This window comes from Oncorhynchus tshawytscha, linkage group LG28, assembly GCF_018296145.1.
Source record: "Oncorhynchus tshawytscha isolate Ot180627B linkage group LG28, Otsh_v2.0, whole genome shotgun sequence".
In the NCBI taxonomy this organism is placed as follows: domain Eukaryota; kingdom Metazoa; phylum Chordata; class Actinopteri; order Salmoniformes; family Salmonidae; genus Oncorhynchus; species Oncorhynchus tshawytscha.
Window position 1 is genome coordinate 12,124,503 of NC_056456.1, and position 26,742 is coordinate 12,151,244.

At 42.2% G+C, this 26,742-nt stretch overlaps 1 protein-coding gene and 1 long non-coding RNA gene across 2 annotated transcripts; both read left to right on the forward strand.

The window, feature by feature from the left end:
• Nucleotides 1–25,203, forward strand: LOC112226737. Its single transcript, XM_024391254.2, has 9 exons — nt 1–657; nt 753–874; nt 5,418–5,532; nt 5,744–6,805; nt 14,527–14,609; nt 19,362–19,620; nt 19,723–19,823; nt 22,656–22,770; nt 23,926–25,203. The coding sequence occupies exons 1-9, from the start codon at nt 444–446 to the stop codon at nt 25,059–25,061; spliced, it is 3,207 nt and encodes a 1,068-aa protein (XP_024247022.2). The 5' UTR covers nt 1–443; the 3' UTR covers nt 25,062–25,203.
• On the forward strand, nt 13,500–17,598 carry LOC121841182. The gene is made up of 4 exons (XR_006080190.1): nt 13,500–13,881; nt 14,033–14,196; nt 14,302–15,310; nt 17,050–17,598. It is a non-coding gene; the product is annotated as an uncharacterized LOC121841182 (long non-coding RNA).
• Nucleotides 25,204–26,742: the final 1,539 nt, after the last annotated feature.

Consider the following 26,742-nt stretch of genomic DNA (forward strand, 5'->3'; position numbering starts at 1 on the left):
AGGACCTTGAGCTCTGAAACCAGATTGCATAGTGGAGAAGGTACGGTTGAACAGGCAAATAATAGGGGTTGAAACAATTTTGGCAGATGAGAGCCACTGCACTCTTCCTCCCATACATGTAGCCATATATATTGACTAAAAAGAGACATGCTTTATTCAGATCGTAAAACTAGTTTTTTTGTCAATAGATATGGCTACACTACAGGCAGACTACAATAGATCCTGGAAAATAGACACTGGTATAGACACTTCCATGTTGTAGGGCTGTTGCGTTCTCATATTTACGGTAATAGATACCTACGTCACGAGTTGAACGGAAGTAGGATTGCAATTGCGCACGCATCTCTCACTTGAAACGTTGCCATTTATCATAATCTACGGATTGTTTATTGCACGTTTTACTTCACACAGAGAATACAAATCTGTAATTTGGGCTGGACGAGATGGCAAACTGCAATTTTCAGGCTCAGTTGGTATCCATTATGGAGGTATTAGCTAAAGCAGCTGTAGCAGAAATAAACAAACGGGTTGATGATAGCTGTGCAGTTATACGGTTGGAAATTACCCAAAGCCAGCGAGATATTGATGGACTGAAAAGGAAGTGTCAAATGATGGAGGGCGAGCTGAAGAAGACGCGAGGACGAGTCAGGAGAAAAGGTAGTAGATGTGTTATTCATGATAAATTGATTGCATATTCAAAGCCCAAATGTGTGAATAGCCCTAATATTTGACTGAATACAATTATTTTCCAGCTTTTTACCCAATGGCATCTGAGAAATCTTCATATCCAGTCAAGATTGTTTTGAACAAGCAGAGGAATAGCTCACAGTGGAGAGACGAAGAGATGGCTGTTGAAGAGGACTCTCAACCCCAGGTGTGATGCATCACCTTTTACAATTACAAAGACCTGATGATCTCTTGGATTTAAATACACTTTAAATATTTAAAGTGTTTGTGTGATTCATTAGTATTGCAATGAAACAGGCAGGGAGTATAGCTCGAACCTTCCACCTTCTGGCCAGAATCCCTGCGAACCAATCGACTGCCACAAATGTATGCTCCATCGGCAGAGTTGAGATCCGCTTTTATAAACCAGGGTAACTACCAAGGTGCGAATTAGGGGGGAGCCAGGGAGTGCCCAGCTCCCCTGAATAAGATGTTGGCTCCCATAAATGCAACATAAGTCAAACTTTGTGAGGTTCTCTAAATAATGCTAATTTAACCATTCTCCTATTTGTTTAAAATGTAGTGGTAAATATGTTTCACAGTGGTAAATATGAGCTCCTTTATGTATAGATTTTCCTTTGTACTTATTCATTTTTCGCCTTTTGCTTGCCATGTGTCCTTGATAGATAGCCTTTATTCCAATGCTTTAGATTTATCTGTTGATTTGTCATGGTTTGCTTTTGATAGTCAGCTATTTAGAGCGCGCATTGTTTTGTTTTTCAGGTGTGCGTGGGTGTTCTCCGTGCCATCCGTGGCCCGAAGTATTAGACCATTTATATAGCTTTATTTTCTATAAATATTTGTTTTTTTTTCCTGGATCAGCTGATGATGGTCGACTATAGCACTAGGCAACTGGCCTACAGCTACACCCCAATGTACATACAATCCATCCCAAAAAGTAATCAATACGTTAATGACAGTAGGCCTATAAGGTGACTCTTTTGGTTAGAAGAGGTTAACATTGGGTTAGAAGCGTTACATTTTCCAATGGCATAGGCCTACATTATTTTGGATTTGTGTCCCCATTTGGAACTGTTTTCATGGTGAAACATAATGAAATGTTACATTGACATAGTTACACTTACAGTGCATTTTCCCAGATCTCCAAGATCCATGATAGCTACAGGGTTTAAGTTCAATATTCTATTTCAATTGTTAGCCTAAATGCTTAATAATGACAAATAACACTTGTCATTAATGTAAGGAAGGAAATATAGTGTTTTATGTCACAAGACCTGTGAAGACTCCAAGAACAAATTATGGACAACTCATGAACTAGGGTGTAAAACATGTTTTGATTCAACTCATTACTTGATTGCCATTGATTAGGCCTACATTAATTGATGCGTCCTGCTGACAAATGTAACTTTTTTTAAAATTAGGCTGAATCTGTCACGGGAAAAATGTGTTGATCACGCTCATGTAGCACATGGGGGATGTGTGAAACCTAATTCCTCAGCCCAAAGTGTCCCGCTTTCGTCGCCTCATTAGCTCGCTTTTGATGTGGCGCGATCGTTGAAGACGTTTGAGGGAGGACAGACTTGTGTTTGTGAGGCAGAGGTCGGTCCCGAGTTCGCGCCAGTTATGGGCTGAATCGTTCGTGGGGAAGTGGTAACGTTACTCTCTAAGCAAGCAGCGTGAAGTCCTTTACTCTAACACACACACGGCTACAATGTGCATTACCATGAACTTCAAATAAGCCTACCGGTAGTGGCAAAATAATTGATGGGTAAACGCTGATTGTCGGTCGTGGTAAAGGTTTTAATAATGCTCCCTATACCTTCAAAGTATTTTTCTGAAAAAGGTGGGTACACGCCTTTACTTGCATCTACCCTCCACTAGGCCTGCACCACTGCCGGTAGCCTACCCTCCCAGCCAAGGCAATTTTACGCACATGAACACACGCAGAACAGGTACAGTAGCCTACATTCAATATAATACATTAGGCACCCGTTTTGGTGTTTTGTAACACATCTATTTCCTATCATCAAATGGCAAGTATACATGATGTTTAGCTGCTGGGATTATTTTGGAGTGGATGAACATGCACAGGTAGACTACTTTTTTAAGTGATTTGTTTGACAATCAGGTGAAAAATAGAATGAAAAATAGAATGACTGGTTATGTTCATGCCACATTCAAAGGTAATTAATATTGATTTTTTAAATCTCTTTTTCGGGATATCCAATTGGTAGTTAGTCTTGTCCCATCATTGCAACTCCCCTACAGATTCGGGAGAGGCGAAGGTCGAGAGCCATGCGTCCTCCGAAACACGACCCCGCCAAGCCGCACTGCTTCTTGACACACTGCACGCTTAACTCAGAAGCCAGCCGCGCCAATGTGTCGGAGGAAACACCGTCCAACTGGCTACCGAAGTCAGCTTGCAGGCGCCCGGCCTGCCACAAGGAGTTGCTAACTTTCCCCAGATGACGCTGGGCCAATTGTGCTCCGCCTCATGGTTCTCCCGGTCGGCTGTGACACAGCCTATGATCAAACCCGGGTCTGTAGTGATGCCTCAAGCACTGCGATACAGTGTCTTAGACTGCTGCACCACTCAGGAGGCCCATATTTACAGTTTAAATGATGTCGTTATTATTAGTGCCATAAAGAAAATATTATTACTCCCATAATCTTTTTTTTTTTTTTTTACACTCAATAGAGACCCCGGAATGCCATGGTGTAATTTACACCAATGTAATGACCTTGCTAGATTATACATGAGAGAATGTTCACAACTGTTCTCAAATTGAATGGTTTATTGACCCAGAAATTATACAAGCTAGTTTCTGGCTGTAGCCCATGCCAAATAAATCAGATAAGAATAACAGGTAGCTATCCAACTCACTTTCTGGACAGGAAAAGAGCCTACTTACAAACCAAGGTCACTGCAATATGAAAAGGGTTAGATATGGTGGGTCCAGAGTAGAGGTCGACCGATTAATCGGAATGGCCGATTAATTAGGGCCGATTTCAGGTTTTCATAACAATTGGAAATCGGTATTTTTGGACACCGATTTGGCCGATTTAAAACAAATTTAACCCCTTTTTTTTACACCTTTATCTAATCTTTATTTAACTAGGCAAGTCAGTTAAGAACACATTCTTATTTTCAATGACTGCCTTGGAACGGTGGGTTCAGGGGCAGAAGACAGATTTTCACCTTGTCAGTTCGGAGGAGTCAATCTTGCAACCTTACAGTTAACTAGTCCAACGCTCTAACCACCTGCCTCTCATTGCACTCCACGAGGAGACTGCCTGTTACGTGAATGTAGTAAGAAGCCAAGGTAAGATGCTAGCTAGCATTAAACTTATCTTATAAAAAACAATCAATCAATCATAATCACTATTTAACTCCACATAGTTGATGATATTACTAGTTTATCTAGCGTGTCCTGCGTTGCATATAATTGATGCGGTGCGTATCGTTGCTCCAATGTGTACCTAACCATGAATATCAATGCCTTTCTTAAAATCAATACACAGAAGTATATATTTTTGAACCTGCATATTTAGCTAAAAGAAATCCAGGTTAGCAGGCAATATTAACCAGGTGAAATTGTGTCACTTCTCTTGCGTTCATTGCACGCAGTCAGTGTCTATGCAACAGTTTGGGCCGCCTAATTTGCCAGAATTTTACGTAATTATGACATAACATTGAAGGTTGTGCAATGTAACAGGAATATTTAGACTAATGGATGCCACCCCTTAGATAAAATACAGAACGGTTCCGTATTTCACTGAAAGAATAAACATCTTGTTTTCGAGATTATAGTTTCCGGATTTGACCATATTAATGACCTAAAGCTTGTATATCTGTGTGTTATTATGTTATAACTAAGTCTATGATTAGATAGAGCAGTCTGACTGAGCGGTGGTAGGCAGCAGCAGGCTCGTAAGCATTCATTCAAACAGCACTTTCATGCGTTTTGCCAGCAGATCTTTGTTGTGCGTCAAGCATTGCGCTGTTTATGACTTTAAGCCTATCAACTCCCGAGATTAGGCTCGTGTAACTGATGTGAAATGGCTAGCTAGTTAGCGGGGTGCGCACTAATAGCGTTTCAAACATCACTCGCTCTGAGACTTGGAGTGGTTGTTCCCCTTGCTCTGCATCGGTAACGCTGCTTCAAGGGTGGCTGTTGTCGTTGTGTTCCTGGTTTGAGCCCAGGGAGGAGCGAGGAGAGGCACGGAAGCTATACTGTTACACTGGCAATACTAAAGTGCCTATAAGAACATCCAATAGTCAAAGGTTAATTAAATATAAATGGTATAGAGAGAAATAGTCCTATAATTCCTATAATAACTACAACCTAAAACTTCTTACCTAGGAATATTGAAGACTCATGTTAAAAGGAACCACCAGCTTTCATATCTTTTCATGTTCTGAGCAAGGAACTTAAACGTTAGCTTTCTTACATGGCACATATTGCACTTTTACTTTCTTCTCCAACACTTTGTTTTTGCATTATTTAAACCAAATTGAACATGATTCATTATTTATTTGAGGCGAAATTGATTTTATTGATGAATTATATTAAGTTAAAATAAGTGTTCATTCAGTATTGTTGTAATTGTCATTATCAGTATCGGTATCGGCTTTTTCTGGTCCTCCAATAATCGGTATCGGCGTTGAAAAAAAAATCATAATCAGTCGACCTCTAGTCCAGAGTAATAATCACAGTCCCCTGTTACAGCCTACAGATGTGGAGCAGAGAGCAGAGACGGAACCAATACTGATCAAAGATGAGGAGACAACAGAGGATGTGTGGAAGACTGACACTCAGGATGAGCTCAGGATCACTGGAGAGGGTGGGTGCGACCATAAGTGATACTGCTCTGTCTGTCTATGGAAGACTGTGTGGGTGTAGTGGTATGCACGTTGCAAATTGCTAGTTGGTGTTTTTTGTTCTGGGTTGGCATATAGAGTGCGCGTACACACAGTCAATTCGAAATCAGTCATGTTTTGCAACTGTTAAGGATCTTTTGGAATGTTTCTTTTATGTTTATCCCAAATCTTTAGAGTCTGGTTCCAAGTCTGGGCAACCACCATCCTTTGAGCAACGGCAATTTGATGAGGACTTCATCACACAACCCAACATATCTCCTGAAGACTCAATGGAACATTACCCCAATTCTGATGGTCCAGAGGAACCAGGCACACCACGGTGTACGTCTGTAGAGAAATCAAAGGTGTTTAGCACAGAGCAGCACCGGCCAGCCGAGGATGAGGACTCGCAAGAGCTAGTGATGGTGAAGGATGAGAAAGAGGAGGAGCTGGATCAGACCACAGCCCTGGCAGGACCTGACCAGTTTGTCATGGATGAGACTGATGGGCAGCTGTGGACCTCTGTGGATCCAGGCAGACACACTGATGGCCACCCAGATTTCTCCTTTCATTCCACAGAGGAGTACTCTCAGAATATATCCATTTTTCCATCTCAAAGTGGGCTGCCATCCCTTCCTACTATGACAGATGCTGTAGGGCCATCGGTTCACTCTTCTAGAGGGAAACCACATGCTAACATGTTCAGTGCAGCAGCACACATGAAAAAACATGTCAGGACATTGGCTGATGAGACTAGACAACAGATGCCAGAAGGACAGAGCAGTGAGATGCTGAACTCAAATAATGATGGAAATAGTTTAGCTCTACAGCCAAGGCAGCATCAGCACAGGGCTTCAGAAGCAACAGTGAGAATGAGTGAGTGCATGACAGGGTCAAACATGGCCACCACCTCCACCTTCTCTGGATACAGCCTGAGTCGCAGTAGTTTTAACATGGTGAAGAGAATGAGGACTCAGTGGAGGTCGGGCGGCACCACCGGAGAGAAACCGTACACCTGCGAACAGTGTGGCAGGAGTTTCACCAAGCAGTACAACTTGATCAGACATGCTGTGGTCCACAGTGGGGAGAAGCCCTACGAGTGCACACAGTGTGGGAAATGCTTCACCCAGCGCTCCAGTATGAAGTCACATCAGAGAACTCACATAGGAGAGAGTCCAGTGTCTCAACATGTGGTACCCCCATACCCTGGGGATCCACACACAAGTTTAATGTTGTCTCAGACCAGATGGAACAAATAAACATAATTGCATAGTTTTCTGTACCACTGTCTGTGAAAATGTGGTACAAAAGGTATTTTGAGACATTTTGACATACTTTTCTGATTTGTGAAATGTCTTTCATGTTTGACTGTTGACGGCTCCTCACAAATTTTACCAGCCTATAGATTTACAACTGGTAAAAAAAATTATAAAATGAAAACCTATCTGCACTTTTAGAAAAAGTGAATAACACCTTCATAGAATTGAGTTGTACCCCCCTTCCTAAAATGTTGTTGCACCCAACCCCCACATTTACACTGAAGTGGATTAAACAAATCAAATCAAATCAAATTTTATTTGTCACATACACATGGTTAGCAGATGTTAATGCGAGTGTAGCGAAATGCTTGTGCTTCTAGTTCCGACAATGCAGTAATAACGAGCAAGTAATCTAACTAACAATTCCAAAAAAACTACTGTCATACACAGTGTAAGGGGATAAAGAATATGTACATAAGGATATATGAATGAGTGATGGTACAGAGCAGCATAGGCAAGATACAGTAGATGATATCGAGTACAGTATATACATATGAGATAAGTATGTAAACCAAGTGGCATAGTTAAAGTGGCTAGTGATACATGTATTACATAAGGATGCAGTCGATGATATAGAGTACAGTATCAACGTATGCATATGAGATGAACAATGTAGGGTAAGTAACATTATATAAGGTAGCATTGTTTAAAGTGGCTAGTGATATATTTACATCATTTCCCATCGATTCCCATGATTAAAGTGGCTGGAGTAGAGTCAGTGTCATTGACAGTGTGTTGGCAGTAGCCACTCAATGTTAGTGGTGGCTGTTTAACAGTCTGATGGCCTTGAGATAGAAGCTGTTTTTCAGTCTCTCGGTCCTAGCTTTGATGCACCTGTACTGACCTCGCCTTCTGGATGGCAGCGGGGTGAACAGGCAGTGGCTCGGGTGGTTGATGTCCTTGATGATCTTTATGGCCTTCCTGTAGCATCGGGTGGTGTAGGTGTCCTGGAGGGCAGGTAGTTTGCCCCCGGTGATGCGTTGTGCAGACCTCACTACCCTCTGGAGAGCCTTACGTTTGAGGGCGGTGCAGTTGCCATACCAGGCGGTGATACAGCCCGCCAGGATGCTCTCGATTGTGCATCTGTAGAAGTTTGTGAGTGCTTTTGGTGACAAGCCGAATTTCTTCAGCCTCCTGAGGTTGAAGAGGCGCTGCTGCGCCTTCCTCACGATGCTGTCTGTGTGAGTGGACCAATTCAGTTTGTCTGTGATGTGTATGCCGAGGAACTTAAAACTTGCTACCCTCTCCACTACTGTTCCATCGATGTGGATGGGGGTGTTCCCTTTGCTGTTTCCTGAAGTCCACAATCATCTCCTTAGTTTTGTTGACGTTGAGTGTGAGGTTATTTTCCTGACACCACACTCCGAGGGCCCTCACCTCCTCCCTGTAGGCCGTCTCGTCGTTGTTGGTAATCAAGCCTACCACTGTTGTGTCGTCCGCAAACTTGATGATTGAGTTGGAGGCGTGCATGGCCACGCAGTCGTGGGTGAACAGGGAGTACAGGAGAGGGCTCAGAACGCACCCTTGTGGGGCCCCAGTGTTGAGGATCAGCGGGGAGGAGATGTTGTTGCCTACCCTCACCACCTGGGGGCGGCCCGTCAGGAAGTCCAGTACCCAGTTGCACAGGGCGGGGTCGAGACCCAGGGTCTCGAGCTTGATGACGAGCTTGGAGGGTACTATGGTGTTGAATGCCGAGCTGTAGTCGATGAACAGCATTCTCACATAGGTATTCCTCTTGTCCAGATGGGTTAGGGCAGTGTGCAGTGTGGTTGAGATTGCATCGTCTGTGGACCTATTTGGGCGGTAAGCAAATTGGAGTGGGTCAAGGGTGTCAGGTAGGGTGGAGGTGATATGGTCCTTGACTAGTCTCTCAAAGCACTTCACAACTGACATTAATAATGTATCATAAGCTTTCACCGGGTCAGTCTATGTAATGGAAAGAGCAGGTATTCTTAATGTTTTATACACTGTGTATATAGGAACCATTTAGTATGTGTTGTCTAGTTAGTGTTTGTCTATTTGGGATGTCACTTCTTGCCACAAAAAGGACAGTATCATATCAAATCAGGTTAATAACTTATTTTGAAGTTACTCTGCAGCCTTAAACTGTTACGTTATTTTAACTCAACTAGGCAATCACATATGTGTTTCAGTGTATTAGCTTACATCTTACATGTATGTTCATACAACTTTACATTTGACATCTGAAAATGACTCTTTTACTGTATGTTGTCTAAACTGAAACCACTGGCACTGTATAAAACTGGTCATCTGAATCAAAGATCATTATATTCTGTAGATGGCGAAATCGACAAGAAAAATAAATATGTAGTTTGAAAGATTTACTGGTTCATTGATTTGCCAGTCAACAGAGGCAGAGATAACAGTAGAGATATACAGAGAGAGAAAAGGAGGGACTCAGGACGCCAACACGGGAAGTTTAGTGATTTCTTGCGTCATCACTTGCTGATGCTTGGTTATGCCGGTGCAGAGTGAAGGTAGGAACAATCGTGACTCTTTCTTACTTTTTCTTATTCTTGTTTATATCTCTAAGTAAACCCGAAACTCAAGAGGAATAATAGTGACAGTGTGTTAGGTAGGGGTGGGATAGTAGTGGTCAGGGGGATGGAGAGGTGGGGTCAGGCGCAGAGGTTTCATGTTCTACGACAGGCCTGCAGTCACAATGTACAGTTAAATTGAATTCCACTGCAGTGAGAGGGCCACAATGGCCAGGAGAGGCAGGGAGGAGAGGGCATCTATCGATCACAGAGAACAGCCAGAGCCAGGGTTTGGGGTGGCAGGGTGTCCTTCAACATAGGAAGACTAGGTGTGATTGAATTTGAAGTGTCCCCAGACCATGGCACAGAGGGAGACTGGGAGAGTTGGGGTGAAGGGTGTGGCCTGTTTATTTTGTGAAAAAAAGATAGGGGGAAGTGAAGAGCATAAAGATTGCTGTAGTTTGTGAGCACTGCACAGTTTGATTTGAAGTGATCACATTAAGTGTTGTGTTGGTGTATGCACATTGAGAAGATGATTTGTCCGTTTTTAAAAATGTATTTACAGAGGGCCACAAACACAACACAAGACAGAATGACCCAGCAGAATGGTTCAAAACACAGCTCAGTATAGCACAGTAAAGCGAAGCACTTCACAGAGTGAATCAATAAACCACAAATTGCAATTGAAGAAAATAAGTAGAATATTAACAGCACATTTTAATTGTATATGAAATGCTCATGATCATGTTACCATTGACCAATTCCTACAGAAAATACAATGATTGTACAAAACATTAAGAACACCTTCCTAATATTGAGTTGCACTGCCTTTTTCCCTAAACAGCCTCAGTTTTCTGGGGCATGGACACTACAAGGTGTTAAAAGCATTCCACAAGGATGCTTGCCCATGTTGACTCCAATGCTTCACACAGTTGTGTCAAGTTGGCTGGTAGTGGATCTCTTCTCCAAGTAGCTTGTTCCATCTCCTCCCACAGATACTCAATTGGATTGAGATCTTGTTGCTGGGCAGGCTACTGCAGTAAGCCGAATTTACTGTCATGTTTATGGAACCATTCCTGGACAATTCTAGCCTTGTGGCATGGGGCATTATCCTGCTGAAAAATGCATTTGCAGATGGATACACTGCTGCCTTGAAGGGATACACCTGATTGGCAATGATTTCCAGGTATCCTGTGGCATAAAAAAAAAAAAAAATTTGAACGTTGCTCCACTTTTATCAATGGGCCTAATGTGTGCCATGAAAACACACCTCACACCACCAGCCTGCAATGTTGAAACGCAGCATGATGGATGCATGTACCCAAGTGTTTTTTCCCCCCATACTCTAGTCCTCCCATCAGCGTGAAACAGCAGGAACCCGGATGAATCAGACAGGCAATGTTTTTCCAATTTTAAAGTATCTAGCGTTTTCGTTCCTTAACCGCAGTTTCTTGTTTTTTGCTGAATGAAGTGGAACTTTGCAAGGTCGTCGGCTGCCATACACCATTCTCAGTGGGCGCAACTTTGGTTTTATAAGTGGCCGTCTCTATTTAGAACAACAAAATGTAAGCATGCCCCCAGTCATCAAGCTAGGTAAGAGATCATTGCTAAATGTGTTTAAGTGATTGATAAGATGGAACTAGATCAAAGCTAATTCAATAATCAATATTGTGGTGCACCTTTAACTCAAGTACAAAGACTTTTGATTATCTTTATTAAGGCATACTCTATATCAAATGTCAGCCAGTCCGCCCAGCCAGCCCGAGCCGCCTGCACACCGACCCCCATCAGTCTAGTCCATACCTCAACTCTCTCCCAACACAATCTTTTCCCCACTTTTTAAAATTTGATTTATTCCCAAGTGAAAGGTTTTTGAAACAAAAACAATAGAATATGTTGTATCTGAATAAGTTAAATATTAGCATCCTGTTGTTCATCCCTGTCAGTTCCATAGTATTATCATCTTGTCTTTATCTCAGTTCCCCAGGTGCTGCGAAGCTGCAGTGAATTCATTGAGGAGCATGGAAATTGGTACTTAATGCAGGTAAAACCAAGTACATCATGTTTTCTAAATCACTTAAAAATTGATCTGATGATTTATGCATATTGTGCCCACATTGATCACGTCCCGCTTATAAATATCTGGGCATTTGGATGGATGAAAAGTTATCTTTTAAAAGCATATTGATGAGTTAGTCATGGAGTTGAGAATAAAAATGGGCTTCTTTAGAAATAGATCATGCCTCACCCTGAACAGCAGAAAGCAGATTATTCAATCAACTTTCCTGCCAGTGCGAGACTGTGGTGACACCATTTATACCCCTGGATTTATTCCACATTTCGTGCTACAGCCTGAATTCAAAATGGATTAGATAAAATAAAAATATCAACGATCTACACAGGATAACCCATGATGACAAAGTGAAAATATGTTTTTAGAATGTTTTGCAAATTAAATACAGAAATATCTCATTTGCATGAGTATTCACACCCCTGACTCAAAACATGTTAGAATCACCTGTGGCAGAAATGACTGTCAGGTTGTGCGCTACTGGTAAGAAGTCAGGTGCAGGAGAGCGGAGAGTTGTGATCATGCGTACACTTTGAGAGGCAGAAGTAACAACAGACGGACGCAACTGCGTCAAAACCTCCAGCCAAATGGCAAAAGTGCAAAGCGCGACAACAGTCACAATAATGCATAAGTTTAACAATAAACACACTCGGGTTCAACACGATACCCGGGGAAAAACCAGCCTGGCGCGTAACATGAAACATGTAACAAAACAATTCCACACAAAGACATGGGGGAAACAGAGGAAATATGTAGTTTGATTAGGGAATGTAAACCAGGTGTGCGGGGAAACAAGACAAAACAAATGGAACAATGACAAGTGGAACGGCGATGGCTAGAAGACCGGTGACGTCGACCGCAGAACGCCGCCCGAACAAGGAGAGGAGCCGACTTCGGTGGAAGTCGTGACATACAGCTGTGAGTCTTTCTGGGTAAGTGTCTAAGAGCTTTGGATTGTACAATATTTGCTCATTATTTGTTTAAAAATTCTTCAAACTCTGTCAAATTGATTGTTGATTATTGCTAGACAATCCTTTCCAAGACTTTCCATAGATTTTCAAGCAGATTTAAGACAACTGTAACTCGTCCATTCATGAACATTCAGCGTCTTCTTGGTAAGCAACTCCAGTGTAGATTTGGCCTTGTGCGTTATGTTATTGTCCTGCTGAAAAGTCAATTATTCTCCCAGTGTCTGGTGGAAAGCAGACAACCGGGTTTTGTTCTAGGATTTTGCCTGTGCTTAGCTCCTGGAAAAACTCCCCAGTTCCCCAAGCATACTCATAACATGATGCAGCCACCACTATGCTTGAAAATATGGAGAGTGGTACTCAGTAATGTGTTGTATTGGATTTGCCCCAAACATAACACTTTGTATTCAAGACAAAATGTAATTGCTTTGCCACATTTTTTGCGGTATTACTTTAGTGCCTTGTTGCAAAAAGGATGCATGTTTTGGAATACTTTAATAATGTACATGTTTCCTCCTTTTCACTCTGTGTATTAGGTTAGTATTGTGGAGTAACTACAATGTTGATCCATCCTCATTTTTCCCCTACACAGCCATTAAACTCTAACTTTTTTAAAGTCACCATTGGCCTCATGGTGAAATCCCTGAGGGGTTTCCTTCCTCTCCGGCAACTGAGTTAGGAAGGACACATGTATCTTTGTAGTGATACCTGTCTACCAATATGATATGTGCCCTTTGTGATGCATTGGAAAACCTCCCTGCTCTTTGTGGTTGAATCTGTGTTGGAAATTCACTGCAAAAAAAACTATTATGTGTGGGGTACAGAGAGGAGTTAGTCATTAAAAAAATCATGTTAAGCACAAATGCACACAGTGAGTCCATGCAACCTTTTACTCCTGAACTTATTTAGGCTTGCCATAACAAATGGGTAGAATACTTATTGAATCAATACATTTCAGGTTTTCATTTTTTATTAATTTGGACATATTTATATAATCATAATTCCACTTTGACATTATGTGGTATTGTGACTAGGCCAGTGAGAAAAAAATCTCAATTGAATCAATTTTAAATTCAGGCTGTAATACAACAAAGTGCAGAAAACGTCAAGTGGTGTGAATACTTTCTGAAGGCATTGTACATGGCTGGAACCATATCTTTGTAACTAGGGGAACTGTACATTTAGCCATTTGTAGTTTTTCTCCAATAGTTTCAACTGTTTTCAAACTAACTCTACAGAATTAAACCCAGTTCTCTCTCTGTCTGCCCCTTCTCCCTCTGCCTGGTTTCTCAGAACTCAAGAATTCCTGATGCTCACCTTGTCAAGATAGCTTCTTTTTCCTCAAACATCAACAAGCATGCCTGGAACCTCACCATTGTTTTGGCTCCAAACCTTCTCAGGTGTGTGTGTTTATCTACATCTGCCACACTGTCATGGATACTGGATAACTGGCTATGTCTGAGGCCCAAACAGTGTGGTGAGTGTGTCTGTAGGCTGTATTTTCTTTGTTTCTATGACTGTCCTTTTGTTGCCTGTTTATATCTGATGATAATTCCAATTTCAACCAGTAAGACTTTACTAAATTAAACCAGAGGAACGTACTGTCTGACTGTGCTTCTGTCTCTCAGGTGAGCTGTTCCAGTGACTGCAAGATCTTTGTTTTGGACCTTCAGAATAGTCCGTGTGAGATGCTGGGGAGATCCTCCCTGAGTGCAGTCCGCTGATTGATTAGTCTAACAGCGGGAGGCAGTGTGAGCTCTAACGGTACTAACCAGATGGATAGTGTGAAATTGTAAGTGTTAAGAGGGGGAAAAACATCTGCCTTCAGGGTGACTTTGTGATCTCTTCATGTTATATACAGTATGACAGTAATTTCTGATGTTTATGTTGTCTTCAGGGGTCTGCAGAGGGAGTTTGATAGCAGATTGTGTGGAGCGGGAGCTGCAGGTGTAGGAAATGAGATTCAGGGATGGAAATCAGCAGGATTTTAGCTCACAAATCACACACACCACTGCTGGTAGTGGATCTTTACTAATAATATGAATTCGCTTTTCAAAAATACTATGGTAGTCGCATACCATGTTGTGATGTTGTAGATTGTTTCTATATATTTTATATTCAGACAAGACCAAGGAGACTAAGCAGGAGCACATGGTAGGTGCTACGGAATCTGATGGCACTGTGAAGCTGTGGTACCCCTTCCAGGTGAGATGAATGCCATTTGATCAGGATTTAGGATTTGATTGGAGCAGTGTCAAAGCAGGAAGGAGTCCAGGCATTCCTCACTGTGTCTGAAGATCAGTCGCTGAGGTCTTGAAGCATTGCAACGGGTAACACATTTATCAACCTAAATTAATCGTCCAATTTCCATGCTTGATGTTTTTTTGCTTATTTTTAAAATTAATTTCCCATCTTTACTATTTCCTCCAGAGAGTCCTTCCAACCAGAGGGGCACTGTTACTGCTCTGTGCTGCTCTCAGAGTGGCGATCTGCTGCTATCTGGCTATGAGTCTGGCAGAGTGGATATATGGAAACACAACACTTCAGTTGGCCACAAAAAGTTATCTCCATACAGTAACGTCCATTCAGGACCTTGTTTTGTTGGTGTGTTTATCACATTTGAGTAATTTAGCAGACTCACTTATCCAGAGCAACTTACAGTAGTCAGTGGATACATTTTCATACTGGTCCCCCATTGGAATCAAACCCACAACCCTGGCGTTGCAAGCACCATGCTCTACCAACTGAGCCACATTGTGATGAATAAAACAAAGTTGGTTCATCTGTGATTTGCTTGTCTCTCAGGTGTCTGACAGTGGTGTAAAAGTGATCTGCTCCATGCCTGATGGTTAGTTATCTGTGGTCCGCAGGAGGTTGGAGTGGAATCTTTAGCACAATGCTGCAAGGTCAGCTCTTGATATTGGCACAATTTGGCATTTGTAAGAAATTGATTACATTTGCTGGTTGAAAATGTGGAAATGTTCAGTAGTATATACAGTGTACTCAGACCTCTTTACATGTTCTACATTTTGTTACGTTACAGCCTTATTCTAAACATTAAAAAACAAAAAAATTCTCATCAATCTACACACAATACCCCATAATGAAGCGAAAACAGGTTTAGAAATGTGGGCAAATGTATTTAAAATAAAAAACACATACTTTATTTACATAAGTATTCAGACCTTTTGCTATGAGACTCGAAATTGAGCTCAGGTTTCCATTGATCATCCTTGACATGTTTATACAACTTGAATGGAGTCAACCTGTGGTAAATTCAATTGATTGGACATGATTTGGATTGGCACGCACCTGTCTATATAAAGTCCTACAGTTGACAGTATATGTCAGAGAAAAAAACAAGACATGAGGTCGAAGGAATTGTCCGTAGAGCTCCGAGACAAGATTGTGTTGAGACTCAGATCTGGGGAAGAGCACCAAAAAATGCCTGCAGCATTGAAGGTCCCCAAGAACACAGTGGCCTCCATCATTATTAAATGGAAGACGTTTTGAACCACCAAGACTCTTCCAAGAGCTGGCTGTCCAGCCAAACTGAGCAATCGGGGGAGAAGGGCCTTGGTCAGGGAGGTTACCAAGAACACGATGGTCACTCTGACAGAGCTTCAGAGTTCCTGTGAGGAGATGAGAGAACCTTCCAGAAGAACAGCCATCACTGCAGTACTCCACCAATCAGGCCTTTATGGTAGAGTGGCCAGACGGAAGCCACATGGCACATGACAACCCGCTTGGAGTTTGCCAAAAGGCACTTAAAGACTCAGATAATGAGAATCCAGATTCTCTAGTCTGATAAACCCAAGATGGAACTCTGTGGTCTGAATGCCAAGCGTCACGTCTGGAGGACACTTAGCACCATCCCTACGGTGAAACATGGTGGTGGCAGCATCATGCTGTGGGGATGTTTTTCAGTGGCAGGGACTGGGAGACTAGGCAGGATCGGAGCAAAGTACAGAAATAGATCCTTGATGAAAACCTGCACCAGAGCACTCAGGACTTCAGACTGGGGCAACAATTCAACTTGCAACAGGACAATGATACTAAGCACACAGACAACACAAGGCAGGAGTGGCTTTGGGACAAGTCTCTGAATGTCCTTGAGGGGCCCAGCCAGAGTTCGGACTTGAACACTATCGAACAGAGACCTGAAAACAACTGTGCAGCGACGCTCCCCATCCAACCTGACAGAGCTTGAAAGGATCTGCAGAGAAGAATGGGAGAAACTCTCCAAATACAGGTGTGCCAAGCTTGTAGTGTCATACCTAAGACGACTTGACGACCTGTAATTGCTTCAACAATATACTGTGTAAAGGGTCTGAATACTTATGTAAATGTCATTTCTGTTTTTTTAAATTGAAGAGGAAAAAAACAATTTATTCAATAAGGCTGTATTTTATTTTTACCATGCAAGTCAGTTTTTACCTTGTCAGCTCTGGGATTCGCTCCAGCAACCTTTCGGTTACTGGCCCAACGCTCTAACCACTAGGCTACCTAACGTAACAAAATGTGGCAAAAGTCGAAGGGTTTGAAGACTTTCCGAATGCGCCGTACAGTAGATGACATTTTAGTCATAATGTGTTCTAGTACTCCTGCAATGCCTGCTGGTAAACTGTCATCCTTTTGCCCCTAGTCTGTTGGTGTCCACATACTCAGTGCCTTCCCCAGTGACGCACCTGTACTACTGCCCTATCCTGCTGGGAACCTGTGAGGATGGAAATATCATCAGTGTCCTCATTGACCCTGATGCTGATAGAGAAATTATCAAGTAAAGCACATGATCAAGCACAATGATCAAGTAAAGACACACACACACATTATGTGGTGAACCAGATCCAGACTGATAAATACTGACTTGAAATGTACATAATTGATTAAATTGCAGTTGGAAGGATGACATGTGAATTCTTGGAATGTGGCCAATGATGAAAAAAGAACTTGGTTGGTAGATGAGAAGAAAGGACAGGTTGTGCTTGGCGTCTTGGTGAGTTTACCACCATCACCGACACATTCATCATTTTCAATGATCTCACTGCTGCTGTTTGGATTATTGTTTTGATAGAAGTTATATTGGTGGATGATAATATGGTCCTATCTGCCTTCTTTAGTATATCATGTGACAGGGCTCCCAAGTGGCGCAGCGATCTAAGGCTCTGCATCTTAGTGCAAGAGGTGTCCCTACAGACCTTGGTTTGAATCCAGGCTGTATCACATCCGGCTGTGATTTGGAGTCCCATAGGGCGGCGCTCAATTGGCCCAGCGTCTTCCGGGTTTGGCCTGGGTAGGCCATCAATGTAAATAAGAATTTGTTCTTAACTGACTTGCCTAGTTTAAAAAATGTGGTGACATTGAGCTAGAAATGGACCCGTCTAGTGGTGGAAGAGGTGGCTGGAAAGCTGCAGTGACTGTGGAGAGAGGTACCGTAGCTGCACTGCAGTATAATGACACTCACATAACAAGTTGTTATATGAATAATTGATTAACTGGACTGTTATTCTGTGTCCTGTCTCTAGAGTTAGCGGTGTGGGAGATTCCAAGGGGAAAATGTGGTTCGACCAGCCACCAAATGTCAACTTCTAGAGCAGCAGGAAACCTGTAAGATGTCTCCCTTTTGAAACTGGTGTCTTTTTTCCAACAGTGATGGTTTTGATGGATATTCTCTAGGCACACAGTGATAGGATCAGTGTCCTGCGGCTCACCAACCAGCACGGTCATCGCAGTGTCCCATGACAGAACTGTCAAAATGTGGGACAAATGCCAAGAAACGGGTGCATTGTAATTCTAACTCTTCAGTTTCAACACATTTAAATAATTTGATCAATAAATGGATGAGTAGTCACCACAATGCACTGTTTGTGTATGTATTTATGCTTACATGCTATCTCTCGCTCTCTCTACAGGTGGGTGTGTTTGCGTGTGTGGGTCCTGTTCTAGTCTTGAAGGTCAACCCGCACTGCTCCAGTGAACTGGTGTATGGCGATGAACTGAGCCAGCTCTACTTCCTCTCCTGGTGAGAATAACCGTCTCAGTGTACACAGTCATTGTATACACATCCATGAAATCATAATTAACGTACTCTCCCACAGATACAGTATATTAGTACTACTGTACGTTCATGTATACTCTCTCATGTAGCTCAGTCAACACTACTGAATATCTTCTGCACACTATCTGATATGGATACACTTTATATAAGACCTCTACTTATGTAGCCTTGTCAGTGGATATAGGAGGACTGGCTCATTGTAATGGCTGGATGGAATAAATGGAATGGTATCAAACATATGGAAACCACATGTTTGACTCAGTTCCATGTATTGCATTCCAGCCATTACAATGAGCCCATCCTCCTATAGCTCCTCCCACCAGCCTGTGCGCGTGCCTTAAAAACCCTAAGCGAAGAACCTCAATGTAAATCAGGTATAATGCATGTAGCCTAGTATGCAAGTTACTAGAAAAAATATAAATAATGAAATTACATTTTTTTTAAAGTTTACATGAAACTAGTTTATAGTCTTTGTTCCCCATGTCAAACAAGTGATATCATTTAATAAATACTATACCACATTTTCAGAATGGTTTATTAGGTTGTGTTGATGAGAATGGAGATGACAATATTAATGACAACATTTGGTCATATATATAAACCATGAATTTTTAAGAATGGTTTAATTTACGTTTTACTAAAGTGCTTCATGTCTTTTATGCATTCATAACCATGTGAGCCAGAATACGTTAAAAAAGTCGTTTTTTGCCAATAGATATGGCTACATGACGACTACATACTATTTCTACCAATCTTGAAGGGCTGTTGCATTCGGTCTCTACGGTAATAAATAATTGCGTCACGAGTTGAACGGAAGTGCGACTGCAGTTGCGCACGCATCTCCCACTTGAAAATTGTTGCCATTTATCAATATCTACGGATTGTTTCTTGCACATTAGTTGGGAGATTGTAGACTTTTTACTTCACACAGAGAATACAAATCTGACAAGATGGCCAGCTGCAATTTTCAGGCGCAGTTGGTATCCATTATGGAGATATTAGCTAAAGCAGCTGTAGCAGAAATAAACAAACGGGTTGATGATAGCTGTGCAGTTATACGTTTGGAAGTGACCCAAAGCCAGCGAGATATTGATGGACTGAAAAGGAAGTGTCAAATGATGGAGGGGGAGCTGAAGAAGACACGAGTCAGGAGAAAAGGTAATGTGTTATTTATGTAAATTGATTGCATATGCAAAACCCAAATGTGTAACTAGCCCTAATGACAGAATGGAAGTTTTTTTTTTTACCCCATGGCATCAGAGAGATCTTCATATCCAGTCAAGATTGTTTTGAACAAGCAGAGGAATAGCTCACAGTGGAGCGACGAAGAGATTGCTGTTGAAGAGGACTCTCAACCCCAGGTGTGATTACATCACCTTTCACAATTAGACCTGGCTTCTCGGATCAGTTAAATTCAAATCAAATTGTATTCGTCATGCTTTGTAAATAGGCGTGGACTAACACAGAAATGAAATTATTTTTTTTACATGCAATAGATACTATGATTTTACATTGTTACTCATTGTGTAACAATGAATCAAATGTTAGTCACATGTGCCAAATACAACAGGTGTAGTTGACCTTACAGTGAAAGGCTTTCTTAGGACCCCCTAACCAACTGTGCAGTTAAAAAAAAAATACTGATAAAAGTAACAAGTAATTAAAGAGCAGCAGTAAGGATAACATGAAGAATGAGTGAACAACAAGACTTTGTGTCAAGTCCCCAGGTACATTTAGCCAAATCATGAATGAGACATTTGCATTCATATTCCATTTTTCTTCAAGAATATCGTCAAATCTGTATACCTGGACTTTGATTTAGCTTTCCAAGTATTAGTAGCTAAATTATAAGTTCAACATTTGCAAAACAACCAGTTTTCATAACTCTGAATGTTGTGTCCAAAAGGAAAAGGCATGCTGTTGCAAAAGGTTAGCCCCTACAGTGGGGAGAACAAGTATTTGATACACTGCCGATTTCGCAGGTTTCCCTACTTACAAAGCATGTAGAGGTCTGTAATTTGTATCATAGGTACACTTCAACTGTGAGAGATGGAATCTAAAACAAAAATCCAGAAAATCACATTGTATGATTTTTAAGTAATTAATTAGCATTTTATTGCATGACATAAGTATTTGATACATCAGAAAAGCAGAACTTAATATTTGGTACAGAAACCTTTGTTTGCAATTACAGAGATAATACGTTTCCTGTAGTTCTTTACCAGGTTTGCACACACTGCAGCAGGGATTTTGGCTCACTCCTCCATACAGACCTTCTCCAGATCCTTCAGGTTTCGGGGCTGTCGCTGGGCAATACGGACTTTCAGCTCCCTCAAGATTTTCTATTGGGTTCAGGTCTGGAAATTGGCTAGGCCACTCCAGGACCTTGAGATGCTTCTTACGGAGCCACTCCTTAGTGGCTCTGTAAGATTGGTGCTTATTTGACAAAGATTACAGTCCTTCAAGTGATGGCAGCCTGCATCATCGGTGTGCCATGAAGGCATCGCTCTCTGACCAAATATGGTGTCCTATCGGATATACTACACCCCTAATGAAATAGTGAAGTCTTGTTACCTTCAGGATCTCTGAAGAATACATACAAATGTGATTTGTCAAATAAGCACCAATCGGGTTCAAACAAAGCTAACTAGATAGCCAATGAGCTGAGCTTTATGGGAGTATCCGGAAACCCAGTCTTGGTTTCAAAATGTACAGTGGAGAGAACAAGTATTTGATACACTGCCGATTTAGCATGTTTCCCTACTTACAAAGCATGTAGAGGTCTAATTTTTTATCATAGGTACACTTCAACTGTGAGAGATGGAATCTAAAACAAAAATCCAGAAAATCACATTGTATGATTTAAGTAATTAATTTGCATTTTATTGCATGACATAAGTATTTGATCACCTACCAACCAGTAAGAAAGAATTCCGGCTCTCACAGACCTGTTTCTTTAAGAAGCCCTCCTGTTCATGCAAATAGTCTGGGTAGCCATTTGACTAGATGTTCAGGAGTATTATGGCTTGGGGGTTTAATCTGAAGCCTCTAGGACCTAGACTTGGTGCTCCGGTACCGCTTGCCGTGTGGTAGCAGAGAGAACAGTCTATGACTAGGGTGGCTAGAGTGTTAGACCATTCTTAGGGCCTTCCTCTGACACCGCCTGGTATAGAGGTCCTGGATGGCAGGAAGCTCGGCCCCAGTGATTTACTGGGCCGTATGCGCTACCCTCTGTAGCCTGTTGCCAAGCCGTTTCTATACCATGTGGTGATGCAGCCAGTCAAGATGCTCTGTTTTTTTTTTAAAGGATTTGATGGGAAAGAGGCGTTGTCGTGCCTTCTTCACAACTGTTGGTGTGTTTGGATCATGATAGATCCTTAGTGATGTGGGCACCGTGGAACTTGAAGCTCTTGATCTGCTCCACTTAAGCCCCATCGATCAGAGTAGGGGAGTGCTCAGCCCTCCATTTCCTGTAGTCCACAATCAGCTCCTTTGCCTTGCTGACCTTGAGGGATAGATTGTTATCCTGGCACCACACTGCCAGGTTTCTGACCTCGTCCCTATAGGCTCTCGTCCCTATAGGCTCTCGTCATAGTGATCAGGCCTACCACCATCATGTCGTCGGGCAAAATTAATATTGGAGTTGTGCACAGCCATGCAATTATGGGTGAACAGAGTACGGGGGGACTAAGCTCGCACCCCTGAGGGGCCCCATTGTTGAGGGTCAGCGTTGCGGATGTGGTGTTGCCTACCTTCACCAGTTGCAATGGGAAAAAGGGATACGAGGTGTTCAGTCCCAGGGTCCTTAGCTTACTGATGAGCTTGGAGTGCACTATGATGTTGAACGCTGAGCTGTTAATTGAACAGCATTCTTGCATAGGTTTCCTTTTGTCCAAGTGGGAAAACGCAGTGTGGAGTACAATAGAGATTGCATCATCTAGGGATCTGTTGGGGTGGTATGCTAATTGGAGTCGGTCCAGGGTGTCTTGGATGGTGTTGATGTGACCCATGACCAGCCTTTCAAAGCATTTCATGACTACAGATGTGAGTGCTACAGGGCGATAGTCATTTAGATAGGTTACCTTGGCGTTATTGGAATATCAGGAGAATTTACAGCTTTTGGGTGATTTCATGAGTATGAAAAGTGTTAGATATGGTGTGTCCAGAGTAATAATCTCAGTCCCATGTTACAGCCTACAGATGTGGAGCAGAGAGCAGAGACTGAACCCATACTGATCAAAGATGAGGAGACAGCAGAGGATGTGTGGAAGACTGACCCTCAGGAAGAGCTCAGGATCACTGGAGAGGGTGGGTGCGACCATAAGGCGTACTGCTCGGTCTACTTTAAAGAATCTCAAATATAAAATATTCTACAATGTAGAAACGTTGTTTTTTTTTTAAACCTTGAATGAGTAGGTGTCCAAACTTTTGACATGCACACAGTGCCTTCGGAAAGTATTCAGACCCCTTGACCGTCCCAGCTCTGCGGATTTTGCATTAGCTCACTTGTTTTGGTATTGCACATATGTAGCTTGTTTTTGGTAGCTGGTTCAGGAATGGCTGAAAAACTGCAACATTTACCTGGGGCTAACTATGCAAATAGCACTGCTAGGTGATTTGAAAAGTCAGTCAATTGAAAAATAATATAATACTCATGGCAAAAATAAATATTTTTAATTTACAATCTGTATAAACTATGAGAACAAAGGTTCAGAACTTTTGTGAAACATCACAGCACAGTTGAAAGATATGGCAATTAGAAGTCAAAAATGATCTTCAGAGATAGATGGGAGGGGTTGAGGGTAGCTGAAGGATGGGACTAAAAACAAACAAACATTTTACATTAGGTCATCTTTGTATGTAGAAGCCTAAGTATTGTACATTAGTTTACTCCAATTAGGCCCAGCGCTTCAAGCCAAGCCTCCTCCACCCTCTCTCGCGCTCTTCCTACCTGCATAATTTCAGTCGCATCTCATGCCCTCATGCCCTACACTTGTCTGTCCATTGCAGATGTAAACAATAGTTTGCCCACTCCATAGCAAGTGACTCTAGCTGCTCTGATTGGTGAAGTAATTTAATATTGAGCTAATGTAAAAGATGTAGATTTGATGTTTTAGAAAAGAACGATATAAACCGGTACTTTTTGGGAGTTTGAACCGGTTCAGAACTTTTATTTTGCAGGTTGCAATAGTGAAACGGAACGAAAAAAAGAATGGTTCCGTTCAGAACGAAAAGATTGGAAAATTATTTCGGTTCCAACCCCTGATCAAAAACCATACCTCACTGTGAAGTAGAGAATCTGAACTCTGACGTCATGTATAGCATGTTACTTTACAGCCACTGCATTCCAATTTAGTTGCTTATCAATGACAAAATCTGCCATTTTCAACCCATATAGGGGCTGAGTGGAAAGGGCTACAGGTCTTCTGTAATGTTTATTTTATGTTTATCCCAAATCTTTAGAGTCTGGTTCCAAGCCTGGGAAACCACCATCCTTTGAGCAACGGCACTGTGATGAGGACTTCATCACAAAACCCAACATATCTCCCGAAGACTCAGTGGAACATTACCCAAATTCTGATGGTCAAGAGGAACCAGGCACATCCCGGCTCACGTCTACAGAGGTGTTTAGCACAGAGCAGCGCCGGCCAGCCGAGGACGAGGACTCACTAGAGCTAGTGATGGTGAAGGAGGAGAAAAAGGAGGAGCTGGGTCAGACCACGGCCCTGGCAGGACTTGACCAGTTTGTCATGGATGAGACTGATGGGCAGCTGTGGACCTCTGTGGATCCAGGCAGACACACTGATGGCCACCCAGATTTCTCCTTTCATGCCACAGAGGAGTACTCTCAGAATATATCAATTTTCCCATCTCAAAGTGGGCTGCCATCTGTTCCTACTATGACAGATGATGTATGGCCATTGCTTCCCTCTTCTATAGGGAAACCACATGCTGACATGCTCAGTGCAGCAGCACACATGAAAAGACATGTCAGGACATTGGCTGATGAGACTAGACAACAGATGCCAGAAGGACAGAGCAGTGAGATGCTGAACTCAAATAATGATGGAAATAGTTTAGCTCTACAGCCAAGGCAGCATCAGCACAGGGCTTCAGAAGCAACAGTGAGAATGAGTGAGTGCATGACAGGGTCAAACATGGCCACCACCTCCACCTTTTCTGGATACAGCCTGAGTCGCAGTAGTTTTAACATGGTGAAGAGAATGAGGACTCAGTGGAGGTCGGGCGGCACCACTGAGAGGCGTTTCAGCTGCACCTTCTGTGGGAAGAGCTTCCAGCGTTTCAGCCAGCTCAAAGTACACCTCCGGAGTCACACCGGAGAGAAACCGTACACCTGCGAACAGTGTGGCAGGAGTTTCACCAAGCAGTGCAACCTGATTAGACATGCTGTTGTCCACAGCGGGGAGAAGCCCTACGAGTGCACACAGTGTGGGAAATGCTTCACCCAGCGCTCCAGTATGAAGTCACATCAGAGAACTCACATAGGAGAGAGTCCAGTGTCTCAACATGTGGTACCTGCATACCCTGGGGATCCACACACAAGTTTAATGTTGTCTCAGACGAAATGGAGCAAATAGAAAATGTTACAAACTATCAATTATGTTTTATGTGATAATGTTACACGCTTTTCCTCCAAACTGATTTGTGAACTGGTTTTCATGTTTGACTGTTGACTGCTCGTCACTTTCATTTTAATAAACAATTGATTTACTACTGGTAACATATCATAAAAAACATTGAAATATATCAAACATGTTATATGGAATGTATTTAAAGATGGTCAATCTGCGCTTTTAGATAAAGAACATACTGTATATAGGAGCCATTTTCGTATGTGTTGACTTGTTAGTGTTTGTCTATCCAGGATGTAATTTCTTGCCACATGGGACAGTCTCAAATCAAGTCAGGTTAATACCTTAACTTGATTTCCTAAGTTATAGTTTGAAGTTACTCTGCTGCCTTAATCTTACATTATAGCAACTCAGCTAGGCAATCAAATATGTTTCAGTGTAATAGCTTACGTCTTACATGTACAGTACCAGTCAATATTTTGGACACCTTATTTCAAGGGTTTTTATTTACATTTACTACATTGTAGAATAATAGTCATCAAAACTATGAAATCATGTAGTAACCAAAAAAGTGTTGAATCCAAATATATTTTGCCTTGATGACAGCTTTGCACACGCTTGGCATTCTCTCAACCAGCTTCACCTGGAATGCATTTCCAACAGTCTTGAAGGAGTTCCCACATGCAGAGCACTTGTTGGCTGCTTTTCCTCCACTCTGCGGTCCAACTCATCACTAACCATCTCAATTGGGTTGAGGTCGGGTGATTGTGTAGGTCGGGTCATCTGATGCAGCACGCCATCACTCTCCTTCTGGGTAAAATAGCCCTTACACAGCCTGGAGGTGTGTTTTGGGTCAATGTCCTGTTGAAAAACAAATGATAGTCCCACTAAGCGCAAAACCAGATGGGATGGCGTATCACTGCAGAATGTTGTGGTAGCCATGCTGGTTAAGTGTTCCTTGAATTCTAAATAAATCACCGACAGTGTCATCAGCAAAGCACCATCTCACCTCCTCCTCCATGCTTCACAGTGGGAACCACACATGGAGATCATCTGTTCACCTACTCTGCCTCTCACAAAGACACAGAGGTTGGAGCAAAAAAAATCTAAAATTTGGACTCATCAGACCAAAATCCAGATTTCCACCGGTCTAATGTCCATTGCTCGTGTTTCTTGGCCCAAGCAAGACTTCTTATTGGTGTCCTTTAGTAGTGATTTCTTTGCAGCAATTCAACCATGAAGGCCTGACTCACGCAGTCTCCTCTGAACAGTTGATGTTGAGATGTGTCTGTTACTTGAACTCTGAAGCATTTATTTGGGCTGCAATTTCTGAGGCTGGTAACTCTAATGAACTTATCCTCTACATCAGAGGTAAATCTGGGTCTTCCTTTCCTCTGACGGTCCTCATGAGAGCTAGTTTGATCATAGCGCTTGATGGATTTTGCAACTGCACTTGAAGAAACTTTCGAAGTTCTTAATTTTCCGTATTGACTGACCTTAAGTAATGATGGACTGTCATTTCTCTTTGCTTATTTGAGCAAAGGGAAATAGACTTGGTCTTTTACCAAATAGGGCCATCTTCTGTATACCACCCATACCTTGTCACAACACAACGGATTGGCTCAAACGCATTAAGGAAAGAAATTCCACAAATTAACTTTAACAAGGCACACCTGTTAATTGAAAT